Consider the following 23697-nt stretch of genomic DNA (forward strand, 5'->3'; position numbering starts at 1 on the left):
CTATAATAATTTTTCTAATTATTCTACACCTACTTGGAACTAGGAGAAGTATACCTGGCATTGCCCCCTGATTTTTTTTCCCTTTTTTATTTTTATTGGGATTTATTTGCTATGTACATCACAATTTATATTTCATTTCTTTTATCACGAGTACATCATCTTGCTGAAACTTACACGACATCGACATTGTACTAACATTTTGTCAGAATAAGGTAGTACAGTGGTTCTGTATTGGTTATTTCCCTCTTTCTCTTTGCAATCAACTCCTTAGTCATTCATAACGACCAAAATAATGATAGAAAAAACATTATAACAGACTTTTTGAGTTTCTGCCAGTTAGTAATAACCTTGATATTGTAGAAATCATAGCTTTATGTTATTTATAGACTACATCCTTTCCCCTTTTTTCTTATCTTTGTTGAGTATCTTATTCTTCCTCTAATCTTTCGTGTCCTTTCTCCTATTTCCTATTTGGTAGCCGATTAGATTAGTTCTTCCTTTATCTTACATTTCTTAAACCAATATTTCTCTATCGGCTCCCAATTCTTCAATAGCTTTTCTTTTTGTTCATTCTTGATCAATATTGTTAGTTTATCTAGTTCTTTTATTTCCATTACTTTCTGAAGCCATTCATCTATTCTAGGTATTGTTTTTTTTCTTCCAATTGCTTGCCAGGAGTAACCTGGCTGCCATGATTAGATATAAAATAAGTCTCCAAAATTTTTGTTCAGTTGATAACACATAGAAACGATGTCATATTCAAAATATATAATTCTGGTACACAAGGATAAGCTATTTTGAATATTTCTTGTATTTTATTATTAATTTTGTACCAAAATCTTTTAATTTTAGGACATGACCACATGTGTAAATAGAGTCCTGTGTCCTCTGACATTTCCAACATATGTTGTTGCTTAATTTATAGATTTTTGCAAGTTTGTATGGTGTATAATACCACCTGTTGGAGACTTTTAAGTAATTTTCCCTGAGGTTCTGTGCAAGAGTAAACTTATTTGTTTTTCTCCAAGCATTTTCCCAATCTTCTAGCGCTATGGTATGTCCTATCTCTTGGGACCATTTAGTCATATTTGTTGTGATTATTTCCTGTTCCAAATCTCTGCTTAACAACAATTTATATTATTTTGAAATTTTGCCTTTGTCTTTTTCCCAAAAGTTTATCCAACTCATTCACATCCTTTTCAAATTCTAAAGTCTTTATATCTTCTCTGATTTTTTGTTCTAGTTGCATATATCCAAACCAATTTATTTTTGTCCCCTTTTCTGTTAACAACTCTTTTGACATCATTTCAGGTTTTCCAGCCGAATTAAACTTTATGAGATTTTTATACCTAAGCCATTCTTCTTCCTCTTCCCATTGACCAAAAAAGGCCTCCTGCACTGAAACCCATTGAGGCATACCAAAGTAAAACATTTTCTTTACTATCTTCCATATTCTTAGCAAAGCTTTTCTAAGCATATGATTGTAATTTTTTTTAATTTACATTCTCTTTGCTGTACCAAAGGTACGCATGCCAACCAAATCTTGTGTTTGTTGCCTCTAGATTTAGTAAGTGTTTATTTGTTAGGGTCACCCAATCTTGGATCCAAACAATACTGCAGGCTCTGTAATAGATTTTTAAGTCTGGTAGGGCACAGCCACCTAAGGCTTTATCCTTCCTTAAAATGTTCCTCTGTATTCTTGCTCTTTTTCCTTTCCAGACAAATTTAGCTAATGTGTTTTCCCATACCTTAAATATTTTGTCATTAGTAATAATTGGCAAATTTGTAAATAAAAACATAAATCTCGGCAATATACTCATTTTGATGGCTGCGACTCTACCCAGTAACAATAAGTCATAATTATTCCATAAGACTAAATCATTGCTTATTTGTTTCCACAGGTTTTCATAATTATCTTCAAATAAATTTAAATTCTTTTCAGAGAGCCATATACCAAGATTTTTTTTAACCTTATGAATCTTAGCAACTGTGCCTTAGCCTTGTTTTCCTGCCTTTTATTCTCTGCTTTAGTAATCTTAGCAGTGATTCCTCAGAAAGCTCTCTCCTGTTTTACAAGACATCTGATGAATTATGGCTGTCCCCCTTTATTTGCATCTAGGAAACCCTCAGTTTGGAATTTTGACTTGAATCCCAGCACTGCAACTTGGATTACAACCAAAAACACTGTCCAATTTTGAGGCATCTAGCATAGCGTCCTGATGCATTATGACAGCCACATGTAGACACACACAATTTGCTTTTATTCTTACGAAGGGTCTATAAATCTTGCTCAACAGTGTATAAAGAAAGGTCTGAAGGTAATTTTGGTGTTATTATTTTGCACCTTTTGCTAGAGAACCGCTCCCATTATTTATCATTATCATCATCATCATTTATTTATGTAGCGCCATCGATGTAAATGGCGCTTTACAAGTAAAGCAAGGAAAAACAACAGGCCCTGCCAAAGGTGTACAATTTAAAATATATGTACACACACACACACACACACACAGACGGAATGAATAATAAAAATATAAAACTGGACTACTGCATGTTTCTCCTCCCTACCCAGAAACTCTAGACATATCCACACGTGGGTTTCCCTCAGTCTCTGCAACAGTGTGCATCTCTGCAGTAGATCCTGACTATGGAAGCAAAGATTTTGGTCCTACTTAGCACCCAAGCATCCACCCCCACCCTGCACTCCTTAAGTTTTTTCTTAAAAGCAAAACATTTGGCAAGAGCCACAAAAGAACACAGCAAATGGTGTACTTCAAACTCAAAAATACTTTTACCTCGGTGGACAAACAGGTGAATTTCTGTCAGGATATCATGCAGTGCCAGCCCCTTCAATGTCTTCAGTTCCATGATATCTGAGCACAGCATCAAGGTGAGATATGTGCCAAGAGGATGCTTGCTAATGCAGTCAGCTACTAATTGAATGCCTTTTGCAGCTTATGGAAGTGGGGTGCCCATGGTAACCCGCACTGCCTTCAAGGAGAAAGCATTTTCTGAAAGCAAAGGCCACTACCACATCTGGAGGAGAAAAGAACTGCAGAGCCAGAGATGGAGAGAAAACAGCTTCTCTGAGGCCACCTCCCAAGAATGCACTTTCCCCCTACATTTATATACCACCTCTCTGCCAAAACACCAAGCAATTTGCAGTTTAAAATAGATTTTTTAAAAGCGAGTTGATCGAACTGGAATCTGAGAAAAGATAATAAAAAAAAAGGGGGGGGGGGAAATAAGCAAGTTCAAGGTACCAACTCTTTCAGGCTCTTACATAATGAAGTTATATAATGGGACTGCAGGAGGCAGTTCTAGGAGACAAGGAACCAAATATTAGTTAGTCCCAGCCAGGCTGATGTAGCAGACCTCACTGTGTCACCTCTCCCTGTGATAAACGCAGGAGGAACAGCTGTTAAGAGAAACAGCTTTCAGTGACTTACACACTGATATTACTGGCAGGATGAGCAGAGAGGAACCATTTACAGACGACAAAGTCTACTTCAGCTGTTCAGAAAGTAGATTCAAATTTCTAGCCCTAAAGGCTGCAGAAGGAGAACAGCAAATTCAATGTGCTACTGGGTCTGAAAGCTGTTGCACTGGGACTAACTGTACCCCTGAGCAGATGTGCATAGAACTGAGTTATGGGTTATATATACTTGGTCGTAAAGGGTCCAAACCGGTAAGTATTACATCTGGTCCGACTCACACTGGCTCACCCCGCCACCCTCTGCTTTCCACCTCACCCACTGCTGAATAAGGGCTTCTGGGATCCTTCCTAAATCAGAATTTACCCCCCACTACCACTTAAAATTCTCTATCCCATGCTACAGCAAGTTAGAAAAGACAGGTGACCCATGTGTTGTTTCATAGGGACTTCACCCTTCCTACCCATTCCAAGTGATCCTGCTTTTAAACCACTGCTAGCCATCACTATCACTGTCTTAGGATAACGAGACACTCCCATGCATAGGACTGCCTTAGGTAATGGATATAAAGGAAGCCCATCGAGGACAACAAAGACAACTCTCATAACTAGAGGCATTAACGACTAGCACATTTTCCTATAGAGGTTCTACTGATCTTAATAATCTGCCATGCAGGAACAGGGTTGACTGAGTTTACCAACCAAGTCGTTTTCTTGACACAGGACTTTGTTTCTGAATGATGAAACCTCCATGCCCATTATACAAACCTAGTAAGCAGAGTTTCGTAATTTGTGATACTCTTCTAAAGATAGAGTTCTGACAAACTGTTCTTAAGGAGGCAGAAATGCTAGGAAATGAGCATTCTTCCATTTCTGAGATCAGTCTGCAAGTCCCATTGCTAAGAAAGCCAAAACCGAACACCCATACACAAGATGGCTGAGGGAAACCCTGACGTTTGCAGAAGATTCAGAAGGCTGATCAGTCCCAACTAGACTAGACTTATTAAATTAATTGTTGAACGGTGAGTCAACACCTAGGTAAGCCCTACTGACTCAATGTACCAATTCTAGTTGTGACTCAATAGGATTTCTTTTAGATGACAGTCTAAAGGCTTTGCTACCATGAGGTGGCCAAGGAACAGGATGTCAGGAGCACACACCAACTATTTGTATCCAATGGTTGCAGACAGTTTCCTATGCTAACTCAAAAACAGAACTCCAAAGGATACTGTGGTAGGCAGTGGTGAAGTCTTGGTTCAGCATCCAGTCAAGGATGTTGGCAATGTCAGATCTGAGTGGCTGCCCAGTACAGGTGTACACTGTCTCCTCTGTCACCTTTCCAAAAGCCATGTTTGTGCTCTGGTAGGGAAAGAGGAGAGGAACACCTGTTTCACCTAAGCTACTAAATGACTACAGGCCCTAGAATCAGTTGTCAGGTTATAGAGGAATAATCTATGGCAACCAGTGACTGCTAGACTGCAACACTCCTTCAGCCCGAGTAAACACAAATCATTGTGAGGGATGATGGGTGATAACAGTCCCAACAACATTTACAAAGACATACATTCCCCATCCCTGCCAGATAGGATTTTTGTCAGAAAAATGAAATCATACAAACCTGTAAAATGTTCAGAGATCTGCGCATATCACCGTTTGACAGTGTCACCAGTGCCTTCATTCCATCATCACTTACATCGACTCTGAAAGATAAAAAGACAGGCTTATGGAGCCAACCAAGAATAATACTGTTTCCGTGAAGTCATCCTTCAGGGCATTGAATACTTCTTTTCAAGGGCTTCTACAAGTTTGCTACTCAATTTCAGTAGTGAGATTAAAATTTCAACAATTATGTTGGAGGCCTCACATTAGTATAAGAGTCTCACTACTGCACATACAACAAATGGAATCTTCTCAGAATTTTGAACCCAAGAGAAACTGACTTGGAAAGCAGATTTTTTGCTTTCACACATCAGTACTAACTGGCTAATGTAACAATCTGTAAAGGATCGTATCTACCTATACAAGTCAGCCCATTCCGTGCCATAAAACTCAAAGCGCCCCAACCATATACTTGTCAGGATAATAACTCACCATAACTGAGCAGAGTATGACTGCTGTTAATTCCCAACAGCACATGTTTGGAATGGATACTGCATGTGCACAGAGAAAAGGAGACAGGTGCCAGACACAATATAAAAAAAGGTCAGAAGGGTAATAATGTCATCCAACAGCGCTTTCTACTCACTTCTCCTTCTCAATGACATGCTGCAACCGAGGAACCATGAGCTCTGGTGTGAGAGGACCAAAGCGAAATCTGGTGCACCTAGACTGCAAGGCTGGGATGATCTTGGAGAGATAGTTGCAGATCAGGCAAAATCGGGTGTTCTCTGTGAATTTTTCTATTACTGGAGAGGCAATGTACAATTGTGAGAATGCTAAAGTCACCTAAGGCCTTTGGGAGCTGATTCGATCCAATGTGCTCATGTGTTATGGGCAGCATTGCTTTAAATTGTTTTAACTGGTTCTAAATTGTCTGGTTTTAAGTGATGACTTATTTTTAATCTTTTAAGTAACCACTATTGATTCTTCTACATTCATTGAGATCCTTGAAAATAAGGTATATATAAGGTATATTTACTAAATAAACAAAACAAAAACAAGTTAGGAAAGAAACATACACGAAAGGCAGCAAAATCTATGAAAACAGCGTAGACATAAAAACACAGAATGATAAAATAGATCGAATGTACATATAAATGAGAACTTCCAGAGAATCAAAGCCTGCACTTTCTCTTCCTTAGATGGGCCGCAAAAAAATACTCTGGTCCATTCTGTAAGATGGGCCGCATCTCTCCCAGAAAACAGGAGCTTGCTTATTAAATCCTAACCCTAATAATAGCCACATTTCTAAACAAGCAATAAACATTTATTTAATTTCTCTCCTGCCTTTCTCCCACCACAGGATTCAAGGCAGGCTACAAACATTGTAGGGGATCCATTCCAGACCTCCCCCCCCGGTGCAAGCCCACAAATTCCAAAATGTGCGAATATTCAAGCCCCATAGGCTTGAATGGGGCGTGTGCCATGGGTGTGCACCCCATTCACGTTAATGGCAGTTGCCTCTCCACAGATTTCCAAGTACATGGATCGCAAGTCCGTGGACTTGGAGGGGCAACTGTACAACTAAAAATTAATAAATAAATACACAGAAGTTAAAAACAAATCACTGTTCTATTTTTAAAAACACAGGTTAAGAACAGTTTAAAAAATACACTGAAAAGGCAATACAACACAGGCACAAATGCTGGATTGAGGAAGATTATAAGAGTGAAGTCTTCATGGACATCTCGCTTAATAAGATGCTTAATGATGCCAGGACCAAAAAGCAGTTCAGGTTAGCAGGGACACCAAACAGCAATATTCTGTAGTCAAACAGGACCAGCCTGGCAAACAGCTGCCCGCAGGAGCTGTTGTGTCTTTGTACCATGATTCCCTTGGCATGTGGTAAACTTACCACGCCTGAGGGCATTCTGTGCTTCCTGCGTCATGGCATCTGCTTCATCCAGAATCACCAGCTTAAAGCCTTTCCTAATAGGAAAGAGAAAGAGACAAGGGAACTGAAGCCTTTAAAATTCACACAGAGCTTGAAAAACTCAGCCACCATCAAAAGCAATCTAGCTACAACAAAAATAGGTACAAGAGACAACATAATTCAATGAAAGCTAGCCTCAGACAAGTCTACACAGCAAATTTGGACTAATCCCAGTAGAACTTGCAACAGGCATCTGGGGCACTTGGGTGATGATGGGGCAAGAATATCATCAACCTGCTTGCATCTTTTAAAACAGACTAAATGATGATTTTATTCCATTCACTGTCAAAACAAGGAAAGAGTTTTTGTACTTTGCTATATGATTACAAGTTAATTGAGAGTCTCTTTCATAATACTGTATGCTTTGCATAATGTAATTGTGGTTTTTGTCTAGTTTACATGAATGCGGTTGAAATCCAATAGGTGGTTCTCAGTCTATTAATGCTTTATCATTTTTAAAAGATAAAAATGCCAAGGCATTTGACAATTCCTTTTATAGTTTGTTTTTCAATACCTATTTGGGAAAGTGATATTCTTAAGTTTTGTTTTCATTATATTGCATATTTACAGGTAGAGACTAACCTACTATCTAGTTCTGCCCTTTTCTATATTCACTGAGATGGATGGTGAATAAACTCCAATGCCTAAACCACACTGGCACTTCAAAAGCAAGCTTTCTTTGGGAAAACATTGTTTCCCCTGCTCCACCATTTCAAGCCATGTGCTGAATACCAGTAGCCCAATAGTTACTTTTCATGATTTGGTACAAACAAAAACAGAGGAATTCTCCCTGTACCACCTTCTGAAGGAAGGAGCTTGGAAAGCTCTTCGGGGCACTTACTTAAAGATGGTCCTTGTGCTGGCAAAGTTCAGGATAGGCCCTCTGACAATGTCAATACCTCGATCATCTGAAGCATTTAGCTGAAGAGAGAGGCAAGTGGCATTAAGACATGGCTGTGCAGACACAAGAACAAATATTGTAAGATGAATGGAGAGCAGGTGCAGAAGCAGAGGACAGGCTATAGTCTTCTTCTAACAAACACAATGGAAATATCTGCAGACACGCAGAAGAGATGCATATATAGCTGATTCCTAAATCAGCCTTGTATTTAAGTATTAGCTCGGCACATCAAGCACGTAACCTTCAGGTTTAGGGCAGTATCCCACTGATTATGAGTTGCAACACCACTGCTACTGCCTTCTTGTTCTGTTGCAGGTTTCCTGTGAGCAACTGGTTAGCCACTGAGGGACACTGGACACTGAACTAGATAAATCTTAGACTGGATCCAGCAGGGCTCTTCCTGTGTCTTTAAAAGCACATTTACAACAAAAGTGCACAAAACTTGTTTTTAAGAAAACTGCTACTGCCCATCAAAAAACAAGCAGGATTAGGGACAAGCTGGCCTCCTTCAATAGACTGTTCCACATTCTAGGCTCCACAGCCAAGAAAGCCCTTTCTTGGTACCTACCTATCACATTTTTCCTGACTGTGGAGGGTGCGGGAGGGAGAGAATAAAATAGCAAACCTGTTACGCAAATTCATATGATGGAAAGAAAACCTTGGAATAATTTGATCTGAGATCATTTGGGCTTAAAAACAAGCTGGTAACCAGAGAAGCTGGTACTATGTACGTGTAATAATATCCACTTTACTAGTTCCAGACAAAACTCTGTATGTAATAGCTATATTTTGAACCACATGAAACATCCATACCATCTTCAAGGTTAATCCCTATGCATTTGAGTAGTTAAGTCCAGAAGTTATTAGAGTATGAGGAATAAGTAAGAAGCTCAGAAAGCTTTCTTCATTTTCCCCATATGAAAAATGAGCAAAAGAGCAGAGTATGAGCAGGGAACAGGTGGCTTTTCAGAACAATTCCTATCACTCTAATCCCTGACCTTACTAGCTAGCATTGGTGGGATCTACAATCTAGCAAGGCACAGGTCCTCCAAACCTACTTTATAAAATAATGTTTTCATTTACCTCCAGAACCATAGAGTTGAATTCCTTTTCTTTGTAAAGTTGTTTAGCACAAGCCAAAATGGTGGAAGTCTTGCCAGTTCCTGGAGGCCCATAGAAGAGAAGATGAGGCAACCGATCTTCACTGATGAACTTCTGAACTGGTTGGAAAATTGAAATGACATTTCAGCATCATTTGCAAATGTATTTATATGCAGCTTTTCAGCCAGTAAACTCAAGCAGAGCTTGAAGTAACAAATTAGAAGCAATTCATTACTTGGTAAGTTGTTTCTGCTTTTAGCAGCAACACAGAATGCCACTGTTTTGGTTCTTTATTTATTTATTTATATAATGGAAGATTAACTACTCCTTTTGTGGTATAGAAGTGGACTAACTACTCCTTTTGTGGTGTAGAAGTGGTGGTGGTGAAGAGAAGAGACCACAAGGGCCAACCAGACCAGCCCCTTGCCATGCAGGAGCACACAATCAACACACTCAAATGTTTCAAAATCTCCAAGGAAGGTTCAGTGCTGTCTCCATACTACACCACCCCACCTGGTACAGCCTCTGAGCCATGACCACTTCTGCTGCCTAAAAAGCTACCAAGGGACAGAAGCCCCACAGCTTGCCCTACTATCTGCTTAAGACAAAACTGGAAGCAGAGCTGAGGCCAAGCATGCAAACTTTCTTCCTCAATGCCATTCAGCTACCCAGTTGCCACTACTGCTGCTGCCTGCAGTGGCGCAGTATTAAGGAATCTGTAGCTATTGCTCCTGGAAACAGAGATGACAATGGAAATGCCAGGTTCTTGTAGGCCAACGGAGCCAAGGTACAGGAGGGTGGCTGTAGTACGCAATACAGCAGAACTAGCCATGCTATGATAGAAAGGGGCAAGACACTAGCTCGGTTTGTCATCTTACTCTGAGACAGCATTACCTGCCAGTGGCATCCTACACCACACTTTTTCTGCTCCCTTGTTTTTCCTCCTTGACCAGTTATGGGAGGGGGGTTGACCACCAGCCCACTTGACATAATCTGCCTCTTCCCCTCCTAGCAGAAGCCCATTGTGTGGTTGTGCCAGTTTAAGCACTGCACTTGCTCCCTGGAGTATATCTGGGAAAGTGGAACTTGGTCAACCTCTGCAATGGGAGCAGCTCTTGTTCTGTGAGCATCAAAAGCAGACTGGCTAGAGCTATTCTCCCACAGTTTTGTGTGTGTCTGAGAGAGAGGGAGAAAGGATTTAGAGATATACAGTATAGATATAGAAAGCTGACTTTCTTCATCCTCTCCCCCCATTCCCCGGCCTTTTTTTTAAAGTAATGAGTAATATACACAAGTTGCAAAATTTTCCCAACTGTGACAACAAGTCACTTTCAATAGTGCTTCTAATGAGCCACAAAATGAGTCCTTTTTAGAAAAGAATTTTTCAATGTTCACCACTGAAAATAATGGTTTACAATCCAGTAAGCATGATACAAAAGGCAAAAGGAATAAGTAAGGAAGGAAAGAAGGAAGGAAGCAAATAAGCAGGTTATCAGCCCTTCCCTAATTCAACACCCTTCAGATGTGCTCTAGAGGGTGCTAGGCTAGGGTTGGCTGCCTTATATAATGTTACAGCCTTACAAACAAATCCACAAAAGGCACTAGCACACACACTTACCAGCCTGCTGGGGCGAGCAGAGGAGGGATGCAGCAGCCCACTGCTTTTCTATGTTGGGTGGGGAGAGGGGGCTGCTTCCCTCATCTGGGTGCCCACCTAATTTTACCCTCGAGATACAACACTGCATCACGTCTCTACCAGCCTTCTAACTTGCTGACATGGACTTCCAAGCTAAATCTTAAATACAAAGCTGTAAAGAAAAAAGTACTTCAAGGTTCAAGTGATGAGCTGTCCAAGACCAACAGGGGAAAAATCTGCCTTATCATGACTGAACCAGAGAACTAGCACATGCTACCCACTTGCTCCTGCTGGAAAGTAGAGCTGCTAAATGAACTACGGGACTTTTATTCACGATTTGCTTCCTGTCGTACCTCAGGTAAGAATGTCCCAGACTAGCCAGACAAAAGCCAAAAACAAACCACGACTTGTGCTTCTGCCTTGCCTCTCTCCGCAGAAGCTAATGCTCAGACATGGCAAGAAACCAGAGATGGGCAGAAGGTCCATGGTTTGTTTCGCTGCTCCTGCTCACAGAAGTCAAATAGGCGCCACCGAGCAGCATACATCAATAAGCCTAGCTGTTCAAAATGAGCAAAAATGTGGATTGATTGTGCTTTGTGAACACAGCTAAATGTTTATCACAACATCCAAGGTTGTTACTCCTTTGGGGCACCTTGACTATAATGCAGTGACAGATAACAGAACAGAAATTGGCTGCTTCCCACCTTTCATGGACCATGTCACTCTGCCTTTGGCTCTGTATCTAGGTTCACCCCATCACACACAGAGAATCATAGAGTCGGAACAGACCGCAAGGGCCATCCAGTCCAACCCCATTCTGCCATGCAGGAACTCTCAATCAAAGCATCCCGATAGATGGCCATTCAGCCTGTTTGAAGACCTCCAAAGAAGGAGACTCTATCACTCTCTGAGGGAGTGTGTTCCACTGCTAAACAGCCCTTACTGTCAGGACGTTCCTCCTAACGTTGAGGTGGAATCCCTTTTCTTGTAGTTTGAACCATTGTTCTGTATCCTATTCTCTGGAGCAGCAGAAAACAAGCTTGCTCCATCCTTAATATACATCCCTTCAAATATTTAAACAGGGCTGTCATATCACCTCTTAACCTTCTCTTCTCCAGGCTAAACATCCCCAGCTCACTAAGGCATTCCTCATAGGGCACGGTTTCCAGGCTCTTCACCATTTTAGTTGCCCTCCTTTGGATACGCCCCTACATACTTTGGCCCCATACAGACAGGCCAAAATAAAGCTGTTTTGGGTCACTTTGGAGGTATGCTATTTAAATGATGCATGCATCCTAAGAGTCCGGAAGCTGCACCAAAGCCACGCTCCAGTCCTAAGGACTGGAGCACAGCCTTGGCGCAGCATCTGGACTCTTAAGACCCATGCATCATTTAAACAGCACATCTCCAAAGTGACCCGAAGCAGCTTTATTTTGGCCTGTCTGTATGCAGCCTTTGTTTGCTTGCAGGCACATCTTATGACAACAGGTACCATAAGCTAAATTACCCTTCATTTCCTTGCTACTTTTGGAGAAGTCCAAATACCTTACCTTTCGCTTAAAAGAACATTCATTATCAGAAATCCTCTGAAGGCCATGGGCTCAACGGTTTTAACAAGATCAACCAGAAAGTGCCACTGCAAACCTTTGAATACTTACTGGTACTCAGAATGTCCTGATGAGAGATCAGATCATTTAGCGTCTGAGGCCGGTATTTTTCTACCCTGGCGATAAAGAGATAAAATAGAGAGTGCTGACCACTCACAAACGTTGTCATTCATACCTGTGATAGCCGAACGGACAAAACAATGAAAGGCATTTGAAAAGTTGTGGGGTAAGAATGGCAAACTGGACGGAGTCCTTTTGATTCTCAGAGTCAGAATAGCTGGGCCAGGGCCATGCTTTCAATCAGTGCTTCCCAAACTTGGGTCTTCCAGGTGTTTCGGACTACGCCTCCCAGAATCCCTGACCGTTGTGCCAAACTAGCTGGGGCTTCTGGGAGGTGAAGTCCAAAAACCCTTGGAGGACCAAAGCTTGCTTTAAATCTTAAAGCCAAGGAGGGACTTGAACCCGGTTTGGCCCCGCTTTAACTCTTTTCTGGCTCAAGGCTATGCTCGGGGCCCCACAACAAACTCCAACTCCCAGAATTCCATAGCCTTGAGCCAGACAAGTTAAAGCGGGGCCAAACCGGGTTATTTCCCCAGTGTGGATGCAGCCTCAATCTGGAGGATGCCTGCAGTGGCTTTGGGCCCAAAGCAGCCACGACAAGCGCCCGAAATCGTCCTTTTCCCCCGGTGAAGCGAGGAGGACACTCTGCACATGCTCGGGGGCTCCCTTTGCAGCCTACTCCGGGGAAGAAGCAGCAACCCCGCCGCCCTTTGCTTCTCAAGGAAGGGGGAGAGGCCGTGAACCCACCCCGCGGGGCTCCCCTTCCCCGTTATACCAAGGCAAGTTCGCGCTCCTCGCGGCCCCCATTCGCTCCTCGGGGCTCGCCATGGCTCTCCTTTTTGCCGCTGGCGCCAAAGCCCGCCTCTCGCGAGACTTGGGAAGCGGCGGCGGTGGCAACAACATTCTGCTTCTCCCCCGCCGTGGCTCCGCCCCCTCTTCCGCCCCGCCCCCCGCGGCGTTGCTAAGGCCTCCACCGCGGCCGCTTCTGGTAACTAGTGGGCGGAGCTTGCGGGCTGAGCAGGTGCATTCTCCCCGCGCGCGCGCTCTTTCTCTCGCTGTGAGGCTAGCTGGGCCCGCCTTTTTTTGGCGCGCGCTCCCGCTTCTCCCTTACTGTATTCCAATCCTTAGTACCTCAGAACAGCGTTTGTCGCGTATGGTTGGCCCTGAGGAGATTTTGGTCCCCCCTCAGACGCGCTCTTGAAGCTTTGTATGTGTTTGTATGCACTACAGAATGTGTAATAATAGCAACAACAACAACAAGAAATCAAGGGCAACAGTTACAATATAACAACAACAACATAACAACGAACAACATAATAATAATAACAATATAGCAATAACGACAACAATAACAATACATTGTAGTCATAACAATAGCAACGATATAATAATAATATAACAAGAAACAATATAAATAATATTATGGGTTTTTTTTTACTGTGTGGCCATGAAAGCCTTTGGCTTCACCATATAATAATAATAGCAATATAATAATAACAATGACAGTAATAACAACAGAATAATAACAATAACAAAATAATGTAATAATAGCAAACTATAACAAGAAACAACAACAAATAACCAACAATATATAACAATAGCCACTGCCAACAATAACAATAATCACACATTTTTATTTCTTTCCCACCTTTTCTCAAGGGGAAATACAACACCTTAAAATACAAAACACAAACACACACACACAGAGTTAAAATAGCATAAAACCATTCAAATCCACTTACAGGAGCACATATATAAATAAATGCCATGGAAATGGGCTGGCTAGGCCTGCCGGAAAAGACATGTCTTTATACACGATGCAATACTGTATTTAGACACTACAAATGCTTTTTTGTGTGGCTGTGTTTGTGAGCATGTGTGTACACTGTGCAAGATATTTGTGAATGTAGCTAAAATGGAGACCATGGTGGCCTGGCTTGCTTTAATTTTTGCTGCCTGCCTGTTATTCCGGATTAAGTTGTGAGAACAGAAAGGCCAAGCAGTGGTTTTTTAACACAACTGGATGCGGCGGTGGGGTTTTTAAAAACACAATGTCACCAGAAACCTAATGACACAGGAGGGTCAATGTTAGACAGACTCAGACACAATGAATGCAAATGTGAAGTCAAAGGTTTTCATGGCCGGCATTCATCGTTTTTTGTGGGGGTTTTGGGGGTATGTGGCCATGTTCTAGAAGAGTTTATTCCTGACGTTTCGCCAGCATCTATGGCTGGCATCTTCAGAGAAAGAAGATGCCAGCATTCTACGAAGATGCCAGCCACAGATGCTGGCGAAACGTCTAAACTCTTCTAGAACATGGCCACATAGCCCAAAAAACCCACAAAAAACTATAGCAATGAATGCCCTTGCTGTTTTGCGATTTTATTTGCATGATACATGTAGTAGTGCTGTATACATGTAGTCATTTGAATCTGCTAAGATCCCAACTGCCTTATTTTGTTTCTTAACTGGGTAGCTTGTCATACTTGCTATCTTTGTTTCTGATTTGCAGGTCCTTGACCGTAATAAAGTCGCACATGTGCAGAGTGAACAGGAATTGTATCCAAAGACGTCCCTGCTTTCAGTTTGCTGGGACGCACGGGGAATGGTCACTCGCCATCCCTGCCAACCATTGCTGGCTGAGATTCAAACAATGGTTCCTGGTCAGTTTTGAAGCACACAGGGCCCTGCCTTGACTTCACTGCGAAACATGTAAGTCTCTATATCATCCGAGCAGCAGACTAAATTTAGGTGGTACACTAGGTTTTGGGTTTGTTCGTTTTAAAGTCAACGGAAGCCAAACTGTGCTACTTGGCGGTGTGAGGCAATGGAAGTCCTCACTGTGAGGACATACTAAAACAAATGACAGTACATGCTCATAGAGAACCCATACTTGCCCATAGGGAAACATTGAAGAGTGCTTGGCCATAGGAAACATTGAAGAATACTTGCCCATAGGGAAACATCGGAGATGTTTCCTATGTTTCCTATGGTCAAGTAGTCCCTAATGTATTCCTATGGGCAAGTAATTCTCAGTATTTCCCTATACACAAGCATTCTCCATTGTGTCCCTATATGCAGGTATTCCCCAATGTACCCCTCTGGGCAAATATTCCCCAATGTTTCCCTATAGGCAAGTATTCTCCAATGACTCTCTATGGGCAAGTAATCTCCAATGACTCTCTATGGGCAAGTATTTTCCAATGATTCTCTATGGGCAAGTATTCTCCAATGATTCTATATGGGCAAGTATTCTTCAGTGTTTCCCTATGGGCAAGTATTTGCAGTGATTCCCTATGGGCAAGTATTCTCCAATGATTCTCTGTGGGCAACTATTCTTCAATGTTTCCCTATGGGCAAGTATTCTCCAATGACTGTCTATTTCTATGAGCAAGTATTCTCCAATGATTCCTTATGGGCAAGTATTCTCCAATGACTCTCTATGTCTATGGGCAAGTATTCTCCAATGATTCCCTATGGGCAAGTATTTGCAATGATTCTCTATGGGCAAGTATCCCCCAATGTATCCCTATAAAATATTCTCCAGTGTTTCCCTAAAGGCAAGTATTTCCCAATGTAACCCTATGGGCAAGTATTCTCCAATGACTCTCTATGGACATGTATTCTCCAATGATTCTCTATGGACATGTATTCTCCAATGATTCTCTATAGGCAAGTATTCCCCAATGTTTCCCTATGGGCAAGTATGGTTTCCCTATGGGTAAGTACTGTACTTTCATTTGTTTTAGTACATCCCTCACTGTGGCACAGTCCCTCTTGAATCTGGCAAATCTTCCCTGTCTTCTAGTAAATCCATCCTTGGGTGTCTCATTGTTCTGTTTTCAATGACAACTAATAAAGAAAGCCATGGACCACATGGCTGCAGAGACATATGTGTTTTTGAGGTGGGGGTGGTAGGTTGGGGGTGGAATGATACATATATAGTCTTAATCACAAAGGAATACGGAGTATGCGTTATTCTGCCTCTACCCCCAACATTTTTATCTCTGGTGATGTTGACATATGTATTAGTTTCAACAAATATTATTAGAAATAATTGTGTGTGAGAGAGAGAGAGAAAGACTGGGCTTGCAAACCTTGCATTCATTTTTGTTCCCTCCCTTGGTCTACCAGCTAAAAACAAACCAAAAACCAGCCTGGTTTGTTCCTAAGATTTTAAGAGGGGTTTGATCGGTCCTCTCTCGCCTATACTCTCCAGATGCATTGGACTACAAATTCCATTATTGCTGGCCGGCATAGCTAGTGACTGATGGGAGCTGTAGTCCAACACCTTTGGAGGACACCAGGTTGGAAAAGGCTCACGTGGAGCAAAACCTGAGCTTGAGTTATAGAGGAAAAGTTAAGCCTGCATTTTCTCCCCCCTTCCATCTCATTTGCTCCAGTTTGAAGCAATGCATGCCCACTCCTGTAGTTTTCAAAAATACTGTATTAAGTAAGAAGGGTCTCTCGAAATTAAAGGGGCCTGTCACTCCTCGCTCTCTTATTAATCTGAACACCAAACAAAGCATAGTACACTCAGTGCTTGTAACAGCCATATTCTCAGTGTCAACAATTACAAGCACAGCTCTTTACTATGTTATGAAAAAATGGCTAAAGGCTCAATATTGTATGAAATGTGCTACAATGTTTTATATATATTCCCCCTTCACTGATTTCAAAGCAAAGGTGGTTTGTTTGTCTGGTGGGGAAAAGTACACAAAAAAGAACTCATTTTCTTTTATTAATATGAAGCTACCTGTGTGCATTTGTACATGCAAAAACAAATACTTCTCTTTCATTTGCATCTCTTTCCCAGTCATCTATCATCTTCAAAAGTATCCCTTACATAAAATGGAAAATCAAAGTTTGCTATCTGGAATTGGTACGTTTTAAAAATATGTTCAAGCTGTGGATGCTTGAATCCGTAGATAAAAAATCTGTGAATAAGGAGAGCCAGCAGTATTTAAAGGTGCTGACACAGTTGGAGGGGATTTCCCAGTGTTCCCCCCTCTACCTTTTTTGGTAACAATGTGATCCTATTTAAAATATAAAGTGTAATGTGCCACTGGAGTACTTATGTGCAGCCAGCCAGTCTTGAAGTTAACATATTCTGCTGTGTGTTGATAGGGAACTTCTTTCATAAGATGGTATTGGATACCTCCCTTATGCAAGCCTGTAAAAAAAACATGCACACACAATTGTGAATTACACTGATGTAGACCCCCAACAGGCTCCTAGCCTATATTTACAGATATGCCCATATATATATCAGGAGTGGGCAACATATAGCTTGTGAGGTACATATGGCCTACATCAACTTTGTGGGGGGCTTCAAAGGTTCCCTGTACACTTTGTTATTGTTAACTACCATCAAGCCAACTTCGACATGAGGCGACCATATAGATGAGAGACTTCCAAATCACCCTTCAAGATAGTTTTTTGTGGGGTTTTGGGGCTCTGTGGCCATCTTCTAGAAGAGTTTATTCCTGATTTTTGCCAGCATCTGTGGCTGGCATCTTCAGAGAATGCCAGCCACAGATGCTGGCAAGACATCAGGAATAAACTCTTCTAGAACATGGCCACATAGCCTGAAAAACCCACAAAAAACTATGGATGCTGGCCATGAAAGCTTTCGACTTCACACCCTTCAACAGCCCTGCTCAGGTCTTGTAAACATAGGGACTCCTTGACTAAATCTATCCATCTGGACTGTGCTCTTCCCCTTTTCTTACTGCCTTCTATGTTACCAAGGATCATTTTATTTTCTAGGGAGTCATGTATTCTCAGGAGCACTTCTGTCTTGTCTGGATTAAAGTTCAGTTTATCAATAGAAGTATAGCATCTAGATCAAGAGAAGTCATAGTGCCACTCTATTCTGTTCTGGTCAGGCCTCACCTGTGTCCAGTTCTGGGCACCATAATTCAAAAAGGATGTTGAGAAACTGAAGCATGTTCAGGAGAGGATGACCAAAATGGTGAAAGATCTAAAAACCATGCCTTATGAGGAGTGATTTAGTGAGCTGGGGATGTTTAGCCTGGAGAAGAGAAAGTGGAGAGGTGATATGATAGCCCTGTTTAAGTATTTGAAGGGATGTCATGTTGAGGATACAGCCAGCTTGTTTTCTCCTGCTCCAGAGACTAGGACCCGGAACAATGGATACAAGCCACAAGAAAAGAGATTCCACCTCAACCTTAGAAGGAACTTCCTGACAGTAAGAGCGGTTCCACAGTGGAAGGCAGTCCCTTGAAGAGTGGTGGGATCTCCTTCTTTGGAGGTCTTTAAGCAGAGGCTGGGTGGCCATCTGTTGGGGTGCTTTGATTGTGAGTCCCTGCATGGCAGAGGGTTGGACTGGATGGCCCTTGTGGTCTCCTCCAACTCTGATTCTATGATTCTGTGTTTGCCCCCATCCAGACCCTCAAAGCTGACAGACACCAGTTTAGGACAGCAGGAACTTCCTTGGAATTAGGAGGAAAGGAGTGATAGAGTTGGATATCATCAACATACTAGTGACACCTGACTCCAAAACTCCAGACCACCTCTCCTTGTGGTTTAAAGTAAGTGTTAAATAGCCTAGAGGACAAGACTGAACCCTGAGGGACCCCACAAGCAGTAGAGCAGGAATCGCCCAACACCACCCTCTGAAAATGCCCCTCCAAGAAAAACCAGAGCCCCTGTTGAACAGTACCTCCAAGCCCCATCCCAGAGGAATATCATGGTTGATGGTACTGAAAGCCAGTAAGAAGCCCAGCAGAACCAAGAGGGACACGCTCCCTTTGTCCAGTTCCCTGTGTAGGTCATCCACCAAAATGAACAAAGCTGTCTCTGTCCCATAACCAGGCCTGAAACCAGACTGAAATGGAGCTAGGTAATCCTCCTCATCCAGGAACCCTCTGGAGTTGAGAAGGCAGGAGGTTGGACTGGGTGGCCTTTGTGGGTCTCTTCCAGCTCTATGACTGTAGTCTGATGGATATTTACTTTCCACTAATCTCAATGCACAGAACTGCAGACCCAAAGTGATTTCTCAAACCAATTATAATTGTACTGTAGTATTTAAAATTCAGAGGCAGTCTCTTGCAACCAACGCCTTTGAAGCTCTGTAGAAGCAAAACTCAGCTTGGTTCAACTTACTCACTGCAGCCGAAGCAGGAGGCCTTCATGTGAGCTGGGGCCCAGTCAGAAAACCTGGTTTCAAATTTAGTGTCTAGTGAGTTTAGTGCTGGAACATGCGACGTGGACATGCAGCCCTCCTGATGTTTTGGTCTGGAACATCCCAGACCAAGCATGTGTCCAGAGGCACCTTCTCCTTTAATTCCTCCACATGTGAAAAAGAGCAAATGTCTACCTGGCTAAACAGCTCTTTCACCCCTGGCTGATGGACCTCATGCTCCTAGGGGGAGGGGGGGGAAATAAAGCAGATCCTGTAAGCCCGAGAAGTTTTGAAGAATGTGTTGTAACTTGTAGGTCACCGTCTTAAATACTATGCAACTGTAGCCATACCTACCCACATGGAAGATAAAAGATATTTCAAGGGGAGACCAAGAGTATCACTTCACCTTTTGCAAGCCCCAATGTAGCCTGGCTGTTATCTACATGGCAGACAAAATAAACTAAAACAAAAACCTCTTACATGATTTGTTTTTGTAGCCAGTGGTAGCAACTCCAGTCTTGGGTCTTAGGAATGGGCTTAGTTTAGGGTTGCATCTCAGGCCTTGTCTCTTGGAGCTTGCTTGGCCTTATTTCCATGCAACAAAATCCCCTCTCTCAAATTCTGCAAATCAAAATGTTCTCAACGCAAGTGGGGAGGACAGAGGATTTTTTTCTTTCCAGATCTGCATTTCTTGATGAAACTATTGCACAGCTTGCTTGTGTGTGCTTTTACTCACACGTTAAGTCCAAAGAAACTTAATAGGTTTTACATCCAAGAAAAAGAACTAAAGCCCATGCAGTGCAGCCACACATGGAGACGTACCTTCACAGGGCTTACTGTAAGGTCAGCCCCATTGCCATCCTAGTATTTCAGAATTTGAAAATGACTGTCATGTCTCTGAGAGCCAGCACAGTATGATGGTTGAAGCGCTGGACCAGGACTTTGGGAGACCAGCTGAAATCGCCACATCCATTGCAACCACTGGGTGACCTGGGGCAAGTCACACTCTCTCAGCCTTAGAAGAAAGCAATAGTGGCAAGCTGTCATGCCCAGCCTGGAAGATGGCTTGGAGGACTCAGAGGATGAGTTAGAGCCTCTGGGATCTGAACCTATAATGGAGGAGCCAGAGCCCCAGGGGCTTGAACCTGTAATGGAGGAGCCAGAGGCTGGCCCTAGTTCTGCTGGAGCAGAGTCTATAGCCCCTCCAGAGGTTCAGCAGTCAAGTTTGCCTGGTGCCGAGGCTGTGGACATGGAGGAGGATCTGGGCAGTGTGCCTACCTTCAATGAGCGTCGAGCAGAAAGAGAGGGCCTTCGAAGATCTCGGAGGCTTTATCAGAAGCGTCTTCGTAATCAGGCACAGCTGAAGGCCAGCTCCTTGCCTTCTTAAGCACCTGGAGCATGTGTGGTTCTTTGCCAGTGGATATCTGACTCTTTTAGGGGAAAGACTCTGTCTCTGGCTCCTTGGCTTTTTGTCTTGACTACCCGGAAACCTTGCCCTTGGACTGCTTCATCGACCTGCCTATCTGTTACCCTGAACCTCGGACCGTCTGACAATTCTTTTGGTAATCCCTTTTGGTAGAACTACTGCAACTCTCTAGGACTGTGTAGCTTACACTGACTTTGCTGTGCTGGGAGGGGGTTGTTTGTTTGAGAACTAGCTGCCTTATCAGTCCTTTGGCTGCTTTCCCGGACACAAGCGCACTTTGAAGAAGTCTGGCCAAGAAAACCTTACAATAGAATCAATGTATGTCACAGTCAGCTTGAAGGCACACAACGACAGCAGGTTAGAACAGATGACTAGGAATACCATGGAGGCAAGGATATGGAATGGTGCGCCAGTGGCTTCTGGGAGGAAAGCCATCTCATCCAAATATCCGAATAATCTCACTTGCGCATTCCGAATTTGTTGTTCACACTATTTTTTTTTATCAGAACCACATCTCGGCCCATCTCTGCAAGTTTGGTTGCCCACACCTGTTAGCACTGTGAATAAAGATGGAGGCGATGATGCGGAGGCATGCAGAGTTTTATCCCAGTTTATCCCAGCTCTGTTTGCATCTGTTATTCACACAGCCAACAATGCGAATCTTTTAGGAAAACTCAGGAGGAGGCCACAAGATCGATTATCCTGGGTTATTTGGTGGCTTATTTGGTGGCCCCACAAACAAACTTAATCGGATGCATTTGAAATGCATGTGAACAGCAAAGATTCAACCCACATTCTACCAGGATTCTTTTCACTGTCTGAATTGGTGACTTTGGAGTTGCCCACTTGAGTCTACAGAAATGGAATACTGGTCTGGGAAATCCAAAACTTGACAACTTGCTACTATTTGTAGGGAAGTTATGTTTTTGGCAAAGTGCCTTTGTTTGTTTGTTTGTTTGTTTGTTTGTTTTATAAAGGGAGCTGCCAATTTTTTTGTGGACATGTCCTTTGTTTCCTGGTCAGGAGCACAGTTAACATTGGACTGGAAGATGCTTAGCTTCTGGGCTTCCAGTCAATTGAGGCTCCATCCGCATGGCAGAAATAATCCGGTTTGGCACCACTTTGACTGCCATGACTCTGTGCTATGGAATTTGAGAACTGCAGTTTGTTGTGGCACCAGAACGGAGCTCTGACTTATTTAAACTGATTTATTCAGTAAGCTTCAAGAAGTCTCAGATCTACTTCAAGACAATTTGGAGGATGCTTGATTTTCCTTGGACATATTCTGAACTAGAAATGGAACATTTCTGGAAATGTTGAGGCCATGGCAAAAAAAATTCCTCACATTTTTGGGGAGCGGATTGTAAATTTAAGCCAAATTGGGGGGGGGGGGGATGCAACATTCATACCCTTTACAGATTAAAAGTGACTGTTACTTTTTGAACCTAAAATGCATTATGATGTGGCCTAAAAGTGTCACCTTTGACATTTAAACGTACAGGCTTTTGCCAAACAACCCAACAACAAATCACACCTCCTTTTCAAAATGTTACTTTTGTGTCTTTCTTTATTCTGTTAACAACTGGAGCTACAAGGTCCAGGACTGTAAGGATCCCCTGAATGATAAAGAACCTCCTTGCTTCAACACTGATAAAACAGAAAATTAGTTTGACATTTCGAGTCTTCTGTAGTGCCAAGCAGACATAAAGCACTAATTCCATAAGAAGTGGGCATTCACATCTCGATCTTGAATTCATCTGAATCTGCCTGATGCTGTTTTGTGATTTATCCGAATTCCCTGCACACTCCTAATGGAAATGCAATCGGAAATGGAGACAAATGCTGAGTTTTCCCTCTGCCAGCTTGCTTGAAAGAAGTCATTTTTATGTTTGCTCTCCTAGCCTGTGTTTTCATGCCGGCTCCAGATGAAGAGCCTGCGTGGAAATGTGGACAGCTACCTTAACAAGCTATAATAGTCTTATTTTATGTTATGTTAGTCGGCCAGTGCCTGCAGTGGGCTTATGTACAAGTCTGGCATAGACTCCAACCCAGTGACCAGCAAAAGTTCGGTCCTGGGTTGAGTTAAGCAAACCTCCATCTTTTGAAAGGAATAGATCAGAAGCTGCATCCGAACTGTGGGAACAATCCAGTTTGACACCGCTTTAACTGCCATGGATCAAAGGTATGGAATGCTGGGGATGGTAGTTGTGGCACCAGAGTACATGTGTCCAGAAAAATGTGGCCTGGTGGTTTGAGCGTTGAAGTTGGACTTGAGACTGGGGTTTGAATCCTGGATCGGCCATGGAAACCCACTGAGTAACCTTGGGCAAGTCACACTCTTTCAGCTGCTTGGGATGTTGTTGTTGTTGTTGTTGTTGTTGTGTGCTTTCAAATCATTTCCAACTTATGGCGACCCCAAGGCTTGCTTGGGCTATCATGAGGTTTTCTTGGCCAGATTTGTTCAGAGGAGATTCGCCATTGCCTTTCCCTGAGGCTATGCACAAAGTCACCCACTGGGTTTCATGGCGGAGCTGGGATTCGAACCATAGTCCAACACTCAAACCACTATGCCACACTGGCTGCCATATGCCTTTAACAAGCACTTTAACTGCCAAGGCACTATGCTATGGAATCCTGGGATGTGTAGTTTGTTGTGGCACTGGAACACTCTTTAATGCTCAGGGCTCCACGCTATGGAATCCTGGGATGTGTAGTTTGTTGTGGCACTGGAACACTCTTTAACGCTCAGGGCTCCACGCTATGGAATCCTGGGATGTGTAGTTTGTTGTGGCAC

At 42.7% G+C, this 23697-nt stretch overlaps 1 protein-coding gene across 1 annotated transcript in view; it reads right to left on the bottom strand.

Moving 5' to 3' along the window:
* Window positions 1–13232, bottom strand: part of RFC5 (replication factor C subunit 5) — a 15503-nt gene extending 2271 nt beyond the window's left edge. The window contains exons 1-9 of the mRNA XM_042441740.1: window positions 13106–13232; window positions 12322–12386; window positions 9010–9146; window positions 7867–7946; window positions 6948–7021; window positions 5679–5838; window positions 5052–5133; window positions 4663–4792; window positions 2796–2873 (exon numbers count right to left, since the gene is read on the bottom strand). Of these exons, the coding sequence (XP_042297674.1) occupies window positions 2796–2873; window positions 4663–4792; window positions 5052–5133; window positions 5679–5838; window positions 6948–7021; window positions 7867–7946; window positions 9010–9146; window positions 12322–12386; window positions 13106–13158 (859 nt within the window). The 5' untranslated portion in view covers window positions 13159–13232. The remainder of the gene's footprint in view (window positions 1–2795; window positions 2874–4662; window positions 4793–5051; window positions 5134–5678; window positions 5839–6947; window positions 7022–7866; window positions 7947–9009; window positions 9147–12321; window positions 12387–13105) is intronic.
* Between the last annotated feature and the right edge of the window lie 10465 nt (window positions 13233–23697).

Source organism: Sceloporus undulatus, chromosome 10 (genome assembly GCF_019175285.1).
Source record: "Sceloporus undulatus isolate JIND9_A2432 ecotype Alabama chromosome 10, SceUnd_v1.1, whole genome shotgun sequence".
NCBI lineage: Eukaryota > Metazoa > Chordata > Lepidosauria > Squamata > Phrynosomatidae > Sceloporus > Sceloporus undulatus.